This window comes from Belonocnema kinseyi, chromosome 3 (assembly GCF_010883055.1).
Source record: "Belonocnema kinseyi isolate 2016_QV_RU_SX_M_011 chromosome 3, B_treatae_v1, whole genome shotgun sequence".
Taxonomy (NCBI): Eukaryota; Metazoa; Arthropoda; class Insecta; order Hymenoptera; family Cynipidae; genus Belonocnema; species Belonocnema kinseyi.
The window spans coordinates 3191940-3205756 of record NC_046659.1 but is presented as its reverse complement, the minus strand read 5'-3'; the positions used below and the strand labels follow the sequence as shown (position 1 = coordinate 3205756).

At 39.8% G+C, this 13817-nt stretch overlaps 1 protein-coding gene across 8 annotated transcripts in view; it reads left to right on the top strand.

The window, feature by feature from the left end:
• Nucleotides 1–13817, top strand: part of LOC117170201 (plasma membrane calcium-transporting ATPase 3) — a 1035667-nt gene that overhangs the window by 802211 nt on the left and 219639 nt on the right. Inside the window, exon 14 of one of the 8 annotated variants that reach the window (XM_033356807.1) lies at nucleotides 1077–1149. The exons of the other annotated variants lie outside the window; for them this stretch is intronic. Within the exon in view, the coding sequence (XP_033212698.1) occupies nucleotides 1077–1115 (39 nt within the window). The 3' untranslated portion in view covers nucleotides 1116–1149. Of the gene's footprint in view, nucleotides 1–1076; nucleotides 1150–13817 lie in introns of those variants that run through there. 8 annotated transcript variants of the gene reach the window in all.

The following is a 13817-nucleotide window of genomic DNA, read 5'->3' as shown; positions in this document are numbered from 1 at the left end:
CTTCCGAGAAAAACGTAACTAGTTTGTAGAAAATTGGTTGTGTTTTGGTTGAAACTTAATCTTCTTGGATAAAAATTCAATTTTGTAGTTAAAAATTAATTTTATTGCGAAATGAAATATTTTCAGTTTGAAATGTCGTTTTTTTCAAAAATTGATCTTTAAACATATTGATAAACTATTTTATTGATGTTTGCACTTTTTTTGTTTGAAAATTCTATTATTTGGGTACAAAATCGTGCATTAAAAAGTCTTGTTTCTTGATAGAATACTATTTTTCTTGTGGAAACTTCTCAAAAATATTTATATTTATATATAAATTATTTTTTACAGAATTCCTAAAAAGAGCTTAAAACCAAAAACGAATTTGGAAGAATAAATGAAAATTAAACAATTATTACTTTAGAAACAAATCTATTAGGTTAAAAGATATTTAGAAGTTTTTAAGATATTTAAAACTAATTTAAAAAGTTTAACAAAATATATATTTTTTAAGATCTTGAAATAAGATTTTGATGTTTTTAAATGATTTTTAAACTTTTCAGATAATAAAAAAATATACTTAAGATTCCTGTACAATTTTTTGATGATTTTTCATTTTAAAAAAATAATTTTGAAATGAATATGTAATAAGATTTTAAAGCTAATTTGTAATGATATAATTAAAAAAAATTCCAGATTGGTTGTTTCATTGTTCAATTTAGAGCATTGTAACTGAGCATTGAAACTGAGTATGAACTATTTTTTTTTAACATTCGATCTGTACAAATTATGAAACTTATAGTTTATTTATTTTGCAATTTACCGATATTTATTTTAAAATTGGAAAATGATTATTTTCTAAACTTAATTTTAAGAACATATTTAAAAAGATTAAAAAAGATTTTCAAAATTGTCATTTATGAAACTTAGAATTAATTTATTTTGCAATTTCCGGATATTTATTTTAAGTTTGGAAAGTTACAAATGATTATTTTTTTAAATTAATTTTAAGAATATATTTAGTAAGATTTAAAAATATTTCCAAAATTTTCCGAAAATAATATAGAAGATTTCAACATCTTTTTTTAATTTTGCAGGATTTATTAAAAGTTTTATGGCAAACTCGAATGCTATAAAAAGGAGTTGTTAAGAAGTTTAAAAAGAATTAAAAAAATGATAACGAATTAAAAAACATTCCATAACATTATCAACAAAATTTAGGATTTCGAAGATTTTGAAATAAAATTTTGAAACTGTTTAAGCATATTGAACGGCTGAAGAAGAAGAAAATGCAACTCACTTTTTGGTTGAAGATTCATCTGCTTTGAGTGAGGATTTAACTTTTTTTAAATTAAAAATTGCTCTTTTTTATTCCATTCAGCTGCTTTTGATTTGAATGAACAATATTTTCTTGCCTAAAATATCAACTATTACAATTGTCGTTGAGAACTCATCTTTTTTAGTTGAAAATTAAGTAAGATTTCACCATACTTCATCTTCTAACGTTATTATTAAATGGCATGGGGGGGGGGGCAATGCCACGGATCATAAAAAGAGGAATTTTTAGTTGAAAAAATAAATTACCATAAAATAGCGTAAAATATAACAACTTATAGTTTTAGAAACAAATTAGATGAATAAATTAAAAATTTTAGAAATTCAAGTACAAGGAATTCGTTTCATAGCTTTCCAAATTAGAGTAATATATAGACATTCTATGAATGAGCATTGCGAATACAAAGGGATATATAAATACAATGGATACTAATTTCAAAATCTTAGGTATACCCGCCTCTAATCAGTCTAATCCGACGCGAGATGTACTGGGTAGAGGCAACTGATGGGTAGCAATGGCGGGGGTACACTTAAGCAGGTAATAGTGCGATTCGGGCTATGACCGTTTGCTTACCTTCGTGAGAAATCTTATGACTGGTCTACCCCCTTTAACGTGTCGGCAGCCACCCCCTACTCTATGTACATTATCTAGGGTGCGTTTTTGCAGCCCGGTTACAATTATTGGCTCTTCTTCCGAGGCGCGTAAGTTCGCGCATCACGATACGCAACGGGTGCGCTCGGCAGAAGTCCGTAAGGCCTCCTGGCATTACCGGCGTCGTTTTCCTCTTTTTCGTCTAACGTGGCGGTAGGGTGGGCCCTCCGGGCTGCATCCTCGCTGTCAGGTCGACTCCTGGTTAGGTCGACCTCCTCCTCTCGTCCGTCCGATGTGGCAGCAGGGTGAACCCTCCGAGCGGCACCCTGGCTGCCAGGTCGACGCCCGGTTGGGTCGAGATCCTCCTTCTGTTCGTCGTCGTTTTGATGAGACGAGCTGTCGTCATCACTCCCCTACCTACCGACGACTTCGGTAGGGTTTATGTCGTCCGTGACTCCGCCGACGCGTTCGGCAATAAGCTCTGGTGGAGTCGGTCGATCACCGACCTCCCGTTCGCCTGCTGGCTTGTACGCTTCGTCGCTCGTAGGGCAGGATGATAGTACTACCTTTTCAGGTGTGGTTGTGGGTACCAAAGTGCTTCCGTGCACCTTCTGTGCACTACCGTACCTCCAGATCCAAAACACCTCGCCTGAAATGTGGTCGAGGACCTGAAAGGGCCCCAGTCGGGCTGAAGCTAGTTTCGAAATAAACCCCTCGATGGCGTTCGAGAGCTTGTGATGAGGTGTGTATACCCAATCACCGGTGATATAACGCGGTGGCTTCGGCGCGGCCGCGTACCGTGTCTGGTAGTCGGCCTGCCGCGCCCGTGCCTTGTTTTGCCAGGCTTTGTTCCCCGGTTTGGGCGGGAAATTCTCGTTGTCGGGCTGTAACTCCCATTCCCCTGGGCAAAAAATAGTGCGGCCCAAAATGAGGTGGCTGAGAGTTACGATGGTGGCGGCGTTCTTACGTCGTCGCAGGCCGAAAAGAAGGTCCGGCAAATGCATGTCCCAGGTTTTCTAGTTGCCCTGGGTCTAACGTAGCCAGAGCCTCTTTTCTAACTCCTGGTTCCGTCGCTCGGTGGGGTTGGCCCGTGGATGGTATACGGGCGTTGACCAGAACTCGTAAGCCCACCGATGGCTCTTCTCGGCCCAAGCCTGGCCGGTAAATTGTGGCCCGTTGTCGCTTAGTACCCTTCGTGGATACTCGAATCGACCGAATACTTCTTCCTCCATTACTTTAATTATTCGGGGCGCGTCCGAGGCTCGTAAAGGAAATGCCTTCACCCATCGCGTAAAGAGATCGGTCACGACCAGGATGTACCGGTGACCCTGAGTCGTACGTGGATACGGTCCCATCAGGTCGACGGCATCCGTATCCCAAGCGGCATGCGCCTGCCGCGGGCGTTGCCCGCCTGGTTTCCGTCCACGTACTAGTTTACAGCATATGCACAAATGGCAACCAGCTGCATGACGGCGTATCTCCCGATTCATTCCGGGCCAATAGAAGTTTTCCTTTACTGACCGGATGGTTTCGTCCCTCCTTGGATGGCCGGCTATGGCGGCATCGTGGTAATCCCAGATTACTCGTGGGCGGAGGGCTGTGGGAACTAACAGTCTTCATTCCCCGGATTCATAGCGTCGCCACCAACCTTTGTCGGTTAGTCGGTATCTGTTGATGAATTCAGCCCCGGCAGTGGAGAGATGCGGGTGACTTTCAAGCTCTCGCCAACGCAGTACGTTGTTTGTTATCGACGGGTCCTCTTGCTGTGCCTCGATAACTTCTTGGAAAAACGGTGGGCGTGCTATCGCACTTAAAATTGGGGTGGCCGGGGCGCTATCCTGGCAGGCGGTTTTTGTCGTTGGCCGGAGCATCTACTCGATGCCCGGTTTGCCAGGAGCATTTACTCGATGCGCGGCTTGCCCGGCGACAGTTCGTCGGGATTTGGATGCGTGGAAAGTGCATCAGGCAACTCGTTGAGCTTCGCAGGCACGTGCTCGACAGTGCGAGGAAAATGACTAAGAAACTAAGAAAATAAGACTAAGGAACAGCCGGTAAAGTTTGATGGCCCACATGATAGCGAGGCACTCCCGCTCGTTGCAATGGTACCGCGGTTCGGTGGGCTAAGATTTTGCGCTAGCTAATGAGATTATTCTGAGCTTTCCGTTAGGTTCGTCTTGCATCAATAAGGCCCTCATTCCGCAGGCGCTTCCGTCCGTTTGCAAGACGTACCTCAATTTGGGAACGGGACGGCTCAGCGTCGTGGGTTTCTGGAAAGCTTCCTTGGTAGCCTCGAAACGACGAAGATTCTCGGGGACGCGTTGACGAGAGCATATCCGATAGGGGTGCGAGAATGATGGAGGAATTTGGGATGTACTCCTTCACCTAGTTGCATATACCCAGAAAGGACCTCATTTCTTTCCGTGTGCTAGGCGGGGCGGAATTACGAATAGCTTCGACATGCCCGGTTTGAGCCGAGTTTTTCTCTGTATTTATGACGTGTCTCAAATACGGGAGTGTAGTCTGGCCGAAGCTGCATTTATCTGGGGCCACCGTGAGGCCGTAGATGGCGAAGCGTTCAAAAACTAGAGTGAGGTGGAGCAAGTGCTCGGCCTAGCCTTTTGAATAAACGTATACTGACGGGAACTCGGCGCCATGGGTATTTGCCAAGGCCCGCTCTTTAGATCGAGCGTGGAGAATATCTTGGCCGTAACTAGGTCCTTCAAGGTCACGTGAATCCTAGGTAGGCATTGGGGAGCATCAACGGTCATTCCGTTGAGCCGACAGTAGTTGACGCAGAATCGGTAATCGCCGTCTTTCTTTCCGGCGAATAGGATGGCCGAGCTGAAAGTGGATGTCGTCGGCTCTATTATTTCGTCGCGAAGCATCTCGCGTACTTGTGTGTCAATGTACTGACGTTTCTCGCCCGAGTAACGACGAGGTGCCTCGCGGAAGGAATGCCAATCTTTTAATTTGATGGCGTGCTGCACATTTGCAGGGGTTTGTTTCAATTGCCCTCCTCCGTGAAACAACGCTGCATGCATTTGAATGAGCTTGTGAAACTTATGTTGTCGCTCAGTCGGAAAATTGTGCTGGACGAGAATATCCACCATTGGGAAGGTTAGTTCATTGGCGTGGGGGAGGGGGCTAAGGTAAACTCGTTGTCGACCATTAGTACTGACGAAAATACAGTCGTATATATGGTCGTGGATGACTTTGTGTTCCTTCAACCAGGGTCGGCCGAGAATTAATTCGGCTCTTAATTCGGGAATGACGTAAAAGGTGTCCGGGTAGTTTACCTCCTGTAAACGGGGCTGTAGTCCTACGGTGCCGCTTAGCCGAATTGTTGACCCCACGGCGGCTAGTAGAGCATGGGGGGGGGGGCGTGCGGGTCTGAAGTTCAGTGTCAGACAAGAGTGATTGGCTTACGAAATTCTCTGACGCTAAAGTTTCGATCTCGGTGATCGTTTCTCTGTCGCCTAAGAGCACTCTTATTCGTGGTAGGCTGCCGAGATCGGCCGAAATGGCGCTCAGGATGGAGGAGCGCTCGTGGTTACCGGGGACGCCAGAGCCTCCGCTTCTGCCGCCCGTTCTCGCCAGTTTCCCGGAACCGCGGTGGATTGCCAGGCCCTTATGACACGGGAATCCCTGTGAAAATGACGCCCCGGGCTGTAATGACACTGCGGCGGGGGTCGGCCGGCAGCAGGCATCTCGTTACTCGCAGCGGGCGGTATGCTGACTGAGGTATTTTTATTTGCTAGTACTAGCCGGAGAGGAAGCAAGTATTTCTTCTGTAGGAATACTCCTACACACTCCCGCTCTTTCTGTTTTGTTGAGTAGAGCTTGATGTGAATCTTGTTCATAGCCGATATTCCTGCGAAATGCTGGACCAACAGGATCCGGAACTTCGCCCATGGCACGGACAGAGTCTTGTAGATCTCGTACCACTTGGAGGCCTTCTCTGTCAATGACTTGATCACCATCCTGGACCACAAGGATTGATCAATGGAAGCCTCGGTGAAGTAATGCTCACAGAGTCTTAAGAAAGCTTCTGGATCCTCGTGATTGGTTCCGGCAAAGGTCGGTAGTGGCACGTCGGGCGTCTCAATAGCTCGAATGAGTGGTCGCCAATCGGCGAGAGGATTGGCCGCCAAAGTTGCGTGTGCAGCGGCAGGTGCTACTGCCGGCGATACGAGCGACGTGACAGGCGGTATTGTTGCCATATCAGGCGGCTGAGGCAGTAATGGCTGTGACGGGGCCGTGGCTAGTGGTAGTGGGACTGCGCTAGACCGCCTGTGCGGCGAGCGTGCTGCACTCACTATACACGTAAGTGCGGGTTTGGTGGGGACAATTGGCCGATGGCTAATCGGCACGGCTTCTGTATCCTGGCGACGACTTGGGCCAGACGTGGCATTGTCGTGGCCTACGGGTTCATTAAATAGAACTCGTGAGGCGCTTCGTCTGGTTGGTGGGGCATTCCGATACTTCGGAAAAGTAGAAAACTTTTCTAGCCGTGGTAACGACAGCCTGGTCCCCAACGGGGCGATGGTAGGGAGCAGACTAGTCTGCCCGGTTTTCGAGGTGGCGGTTCTGGCTCACTCTCTCTCTCTCTCTCTGCTAGCCAACGGTCGAGGTTGCTAATTCCCTGTGGAATTTAACGTTTTTAACGTTCCCCTTAATGAGCCGCTGCCAGGCCGCGAGTCCTTCCATTAGTGAGAGAGAACTAGCGGCGGCATACTCAAAGTGGCAGACGGTAAACTTCGACGAACTAGATCGTACCAAAATTTAAATGCCCGTAATGAAGAATAGTAAAAAAAAGTGGCCGCCGAGTGCGGCTTTTGATTTGTTTGTGGGGGGGGGGGGTAGGAAAGATGAATGTTTAAGGTGAGGAACGACTCCTGGGAAGCGCGGTGGCGCGGGAAGGATGGTCCAAGTAACAGCCTCTAACCCGGACTAATCAAATTGGAGGTTTCGACGAGGAACACGTTGAAGAAGGCGAGGAGGTGACGAGAGCAATGACGGTGAGAAAAGTTCAGGAGTCCCGTCGGCGGTGAGCAACAAAACATCGTAATCCGGGCTTTCCTGCATTTCCGGAAGACTGTCCCGTCGTGGGGTGACATTGAATCCTTGTGGAGGCGAGGGGATCGCTGGCGAAGCTGAGCAGGCTATACACTGGTAAATTTTGGTTTTATAGAAAAAAGTCATAAGGATAAATTGTTCATCTGTTTGAATATTATGAATATCCATACAGAAAGTTTTTGAATTTTGATAAAAGTGGTCTCAAAAATTTGCACATACGCTCACTTTTTGAATTTTCACCCAAAATGGCTGGCTAACGAACTTGACCTTTATTTTAGAACAATAAAAGAGTACACCAAAGGCCAATACAATCTGTAAAATCTTTCGAAAGTTATCGTGCTAACAAACTAAAAATATACAGACACACGCATACTCACCCACGCAGAAACACAGTGAGGCAGACAGATTCGTAAAAACCTGTTTTTTGGATACAGGCGGCCTCAAAACGTGGGCAGTTGACAAAACGAGGGGGGGGGGCAAATTTTATACAAATCTAATACATTCTCTTGATGAGAATGGAAAAATTAATTCATTTGTTATGAATAATGTGTTGGTAATTTTTTTAAAACCCACACACGAGACGAATAAGAAAATTAAAAAACATAATTTGTGATGAGAATGTGATCATGCAGCGGGCTTATTTTTAATTGTTAATATGGTTTGTCACGATTAAAAAACGGTTTAAAAAATGCCGAGCATCAAGTTTGAGAATAGGGCATTAAATTAGCCATAAACGTGCATTTAATTCCCTATAGGTTATAATTTAATACGTAAAACTCACTAATAATTGGACTTTAATTAAATCACTTAATTAATTGAGTTTAATCATTAATTTAATTGATAATCCAATTAATAGTATTTATAATTCAATAAATACACCGGCACACAAAAAAAGTGTCCGACAGACTACACTAGCGTATCTGTATGTTTTTGGGGTCGCTGGATTCGAACCCTGTGTCCAAATAACCAAGTTGGCTCGTATTTTTCTGAAAAATTAAAAAATAGATGTAAAATCCACAAAAACAGCGATTTTTCAGGTATATATTTAAAAAAAATATATATATATATTTTCTCGCCCGGTGGACTTAACCAACATATTTATATGTCTTATGGGTCGCTGGATTCGAATCTGAGGCCGAAATAACCAATTTGGCTCATACTTTTTCCGAAAATCGCAAAAATAGACGTAAAATCGGCGAATACAGCGATTTTTCTTGTATAGTTTTACAACAAAAAAAGTATTTTCCATGTCCGGTGGTCTAAATCAGCATATCCTTATCTTTTTGGGACCGCTGAATCCGAATCTGAAGTCAAAACAACCCAGTTGGCTCATATTTGATCGAAAAATGCAAAATTGAGGTAAAATCGACGAAAACAGCGGTTTTGCGTACATATTTTTGTAAAAAAAATATCTTTATCCCCGGTGGACTTATCCAGTATATCCTTATGTTTTTGGGGTCACTGATTGTGAATCCGGGGTTAAAATAACCCAGTTGGCTCATATTTGATCGAAAACCGCAAAATTAGACATAAGATCGACGAAAACCTTTAAACCTTTACCTTCCTTGACTGGGATTGTCGTTCACTGTAGATTCCCTTTGTGTCGCACATTTCGGGGTTTTTAATTTGCGTTAGTGTCCTCGCATGGCAATCGTAGGATTTTTTGTAAAAAAGTTATATTTACTTCTAGCGTCATCCAGGAACAACGACGTGGACGTAGTAAATTCTGTTTGCTTTGGGATGCTTTATTACCGTGAGTCCCTTTGCCTCTCACGCTTATAGGATTATTTTATTTTTTATTTTTCTTTATATAGCTTGTATCGAACCCCTTTGTCCTCAAAAGACCTACGTAGTGGGTTTCGCTTTCTTTTGGTGCCTTGATTGACTTAATCTCGTTTTAAACTCTAACAGTAGTCAGCCATCATGTTGATATCCCAACATCCCTGATATCGCCTCTCCATCTCTTTTATATCCTGGTGGAAAAGTTCGCCTTGCTCTTCACTAAAGTCTCCCAGGTTGTCTGGAAACTTATTTATTTGCGAATGAAGAAAATGTAGCTTCAAATTCATAAGGCAGCCTAGTTAATCAAAGTTCGTTACCATTTCTGAAACCAGATTTTGATAGTCTGGACTTTTCTTATTACCTAAAAAGTTTTTTACAACATTTTTAAAACTAAGCCAGGCATCGTTTTCAGTGCTAGACATTTTTGTAATGAATTCTGTATCCTGCAACATTTTTCTTATCTGCGGTCCATCGAAGATCCCCTCTTTTAATTTTGCTTCGGAAAGTTGTGGTAATTGATCTTCCAAATACGCATAGCCATCGCCATCCTTTTCAAGCGCTTTGACAAACTGTTTCATAAGACCCAGCTTTATATGAAGGGGTGGAATCAAAATTTCTTTTGGGTCAACTAAAAGATTTTCAATTATATTTTTGTTTTGCTCAAACATTGTTCTTTTTAGCCATCTTTTTTTTTGTAATGACGAACGCGATCTCGACTGTCTTCTAAGCACAAGTAACTAGGTGTTTTTGTATACCCTAATCGCTGTCCTAAAGCGATTCCAAGAATTTTGAGATCCCCGAAAATTTTCCACTTATAAGTTGAATGATTGACTTTTTCCAGGAAAAATTTTAAGTTACTGTAATGCTCCTTTAGTTCCGTGGAATGTGCGATTGGAATTAGAGCGTAAGCATTAGCATTATGCAGTAACACTCTTTTTAGACTGCGCTCAGAAGAGTCAACGAATAGCCGCCAATTTTCCGGCCTACACAGTCCAGGCTTCATTTTTTCCATTAATCCGTCAATGTTTTTACAATAGACTAATTTTCCATGATCATTTTCTTCAGAAGTAAAAAACTGTCTAAACTCTTTTTCCCTATTTCTGTAGAAACTTGATTTAACTCGTTTAGCTAATAAGTTCTTCTTTTTCAAAACGGAAGAAAGATACTCTGAAGCATCTTTACGGAGATCTCGCGATAAATCAATCAATTCTTCAGACGTAAATAGCTTAGGAACTTTATTCTTTTCATTGTCTGGTATGTACACTTCTGTATCAACATCGCTGCTTTCATCATCATCCTCGTCATTATCATAATATGAAATGTCACTTTCATCATGATTAACATCGAAATCTTCATCAGTACTTTTATTTTCTTCTACTTCAGTCGTCTGTCTGTCAAGTGACAAATTTTTTGAGTTTTTTGTAACATCGTTATTTTGAACATATTTAGTGACGCTAGGTACATCAGGATATTCGATAGCACTTTTCTTTTTTCTCTTGATTCCTGTCAGGTTTGTCATACAAAAGTAGCATTCCTTTTTCCGAAGAGGTTTCCTCAATATAGTAGGTTCTTGAATCTTAAGGGTCTTCTTATTTTCTTCTCTGTCTTTCAATCGATTGAATGCCTTATAAGAAGCACTGCAAATTTTGTGAGGAATCCAATTTTCACTTTGGTATTGAACTTCCATACCAAAATAGCTTTTATAAATTGTTTTTATGTCATCGCTGATTACTCTTCGATTTTCTAAAATCTCAAATTTACTACATATGTAGCAAAATGCATCTGGATCACCCACACAATTATGTGCTATAGTGGAAGTGGATAAATTGGGATTGAAACAGCGCTTAGAAGACATGATCTGTTTTGATTTGGGAGTTTATAGTAATAGTATAAGTATAGTATAGTAAACTAGTGATTTAAAAACACAAAAAAAAAGAAACTGATAATGGTTTTTAAAACTGTGCTGAAGTCACATTAAGAAGCACTTTTGAAGAGATTGCCACCACTGTCCTCTTTACTAACGTGAAGTTCGAGCGCGATCTTTCATTTGTTTGTTTCACAGTCATTTGTTTTGACGTGAAGTTCGAGCGGTATCTGTCATTTGTTTTTGTTTTTTGCAAGAATATACACGAAAAATCGCTGTTTCCGCCGACTTTGCTTCTATTTTTGCGTTTTTCGATAAAATATGAGCCAACTGGGTTATTTGAACCTCGGATTCTAAATCAGTGACCCCAAAAACATAAGGATATGCTAGATAAGTCCACTGGGGATAAAGATATATATTTTTTGCAAAAATATGCACTAAAAACCGCTGTTTTATTTGATTTTACCACTATTTTTCCATTTTTCGATCAAATATGAGCACACTGGGTTATTTGTACCTCGGATTCGGATTCAGCGACACCAAAAACATAAGGATATGCTGATTTAGACCATCGGGCATGAAAATTTTTTTTGTTACAAAAGTATACAAGAAAAATCGTTCTATTCGCCGATTTTACTTCTATTTTTGCAATTTTTGAAAAAGTATGAGCCAAATTGGTTACTTGGGCCTCAGGTTCGAATTCAGCGACCCAAAAGACATATAAATATGTTGCTTAAATCTACCGGGTGAGAAAATTAATTTTTTTGCAAAAATATACCTGAAAAATCGCTGTTTTTGTCGATTTTACTCTATTTTTTCGGTTTTCAGAGAAATACGAGACAACTTGGTTATTTGGACACCGGATTCGAATTCAGCGATCCCAAAAACATATAGAGTGTAGTCTGTCGCACAGACCACTATTTTTTGTGTGCCGGTGATATCAATAATAAATAATTAATTTAATCTCTAATATTTCAATTTATGAACTTTTTTTGCATGAATGTTCAACCGATTCCTGTCGAAAAAGACACTCGAATGAGACAGGCATAGGTGAGGACGAGCGACAAAAAAGCTGTTTTCATTCCGTCCTTCTCTATTCAATGGCTCGTGGCGTCAATCCGTATCGTCAAAGATATTATAAGCCTAGATGCGGCACGTGTATAGTTCGAGGAACTAATTGTAGACGGTGCTCCCGGCGAAAATTGCCCGATCCCCCATGCTGCTCAACCCGAAGATTGCACCTACCAACAATATTGCCCCCGCAATCTTCACTCGTCGAACAAGTCCATCAAATAGCCGATACTAATTCGGTAAATACTAAATACTTCAAAATATAAAATACTGCATATATTACATATGATAAAACAAAATTACGAGTCCTATTGAAAAGTGGTTTAAAGAAACTTTGTAGGATTTTTCAAAATCTATCATTTCTCTTTGAGACTTTTTGTCGTATTTTGCATCATTTGGTTTAAAATTTGAATTTCGTGGTGTCAAATTTCGGGCAATTCTAATACTTTTTCCATCATAAACAATAAGAATGTAATAAATAAATACAAATTTGTATCACTTTCCTGGGCGAATAACTTTTTTCTCTCAATTTATTTTTGTACCCTTTGTTGTTTTTCCACAAATTTATAAATATTTTTAATACCATTTTTATGATCAAAACCAAAACAACGTGCTCTGTCAAAAAGTAATTCATAACAAATTTGTAGCTCTTTTTTGGGTAAATAACTTTTGTTAAATCATTTTTTTTTTTCGTAACTTGTATCATTTTTTCAAAAAGTTTTTTTTTTAGATTTTCAATGTTATTTTTCGCGAATAAAACAAACAGTACGCCTCCTATCAAGAAGTGATTATTAACGAATTTGTAGATCTTTTGTGAGATCACTATTTTGGTTGATTCATCTTCTTTCGTATCCTGCACAGTTTGACCACAAAATAGGATTTTTTAATTCTCATTATTTTTTGTGCAATAAAAATTAGAATTTTCGATTTTACAAGAAAATCCAAAAAGTTTGTATGATAATCTTGTAGGGCTTTTAAAAAGCAATGTTTTTCTTCACTTTTTTTTTCTTATCGTACGTTGTTTGGCTTATAATTTTCATTTTCGCTTGGTATTAAAAATTTTGAATATGTTATAACTCTGAGAATTTTTTGTTTGTATAGAAAAAATCATCAGTATAAATTGTTTGGCTTTCTGAGTAATATTAATAGCCGTAAATACAGATTATAAGTATAAAAAAATGGTCCCGAAATTTGTATTGTTATCCAAAATGGCTGTTTAACGATCTCGTCCCTTCTTTTCGGACTTGTCCGACCTTTCTTTTCTTATCCTTTCAAAATCATAAATGATGAGAATGAGAAAAATTAGAGGCCCTTTAATTTTTGTTATTATTTTCAGTTTTTAAATCATTTGAGTTCTTCAAAGTAAAATGCTGTTACTTTTCTATGTAATATTAATATTTCATCCAATATAAATAAAATTAAAAATAAAATTTCTTAAGTATAGTCTCAATATACTTGTTCTCTGTCATTCTTTTAATTGTTGTAATTTCGTTTTCTGAGTCTTGTCGATTTTTGGTTTTATTTTTATGCCAAACAAATTTTTAACTATACATTATAAGGATAATTTCATTAAATGCTAAAAACTATGGTTCGAACAGGGGTTGGGGATCGGTGAAAGAAAAGTTACGAACTTAAATAACATTTAGTATGTTTCCTTATTATTAACTTTTAAAGAATTGTTCCTTTTTTTCTCTGTTTTTAAGAAACCCCCTTTTCTCGTTTTTTCGCTTAAGGGCATGTGACAGAGCTAAATACCTATATTACCTACCTGACTTTTTCCGTTCACTGAATGTTTTTTTGAACCTAAGAACTTTTTTTGTAAATAAAATATCGAGCTGAAACTTTGGAAGATTTATTAGGGTACAGTAAAGTACGTTTAGGTACTGCATTTCGGTAGGAACTTCACTGAAAATTATTTTATCTTTTTTCTGAACCTCAACATTTTTTGAACGTTCGAACTTTTTTTATACATAAAATATTGGTCTCAAACTTTGAGAAATCCACGAGCCGAAAGGCAACTACGTTTAAGTACAAAGCTTAATAATAAAAGATGTAAAAAAATATATTTCAACAATGAATTCCAACGGCATCAGCCGGTAACGTTGTACACGAAAATAC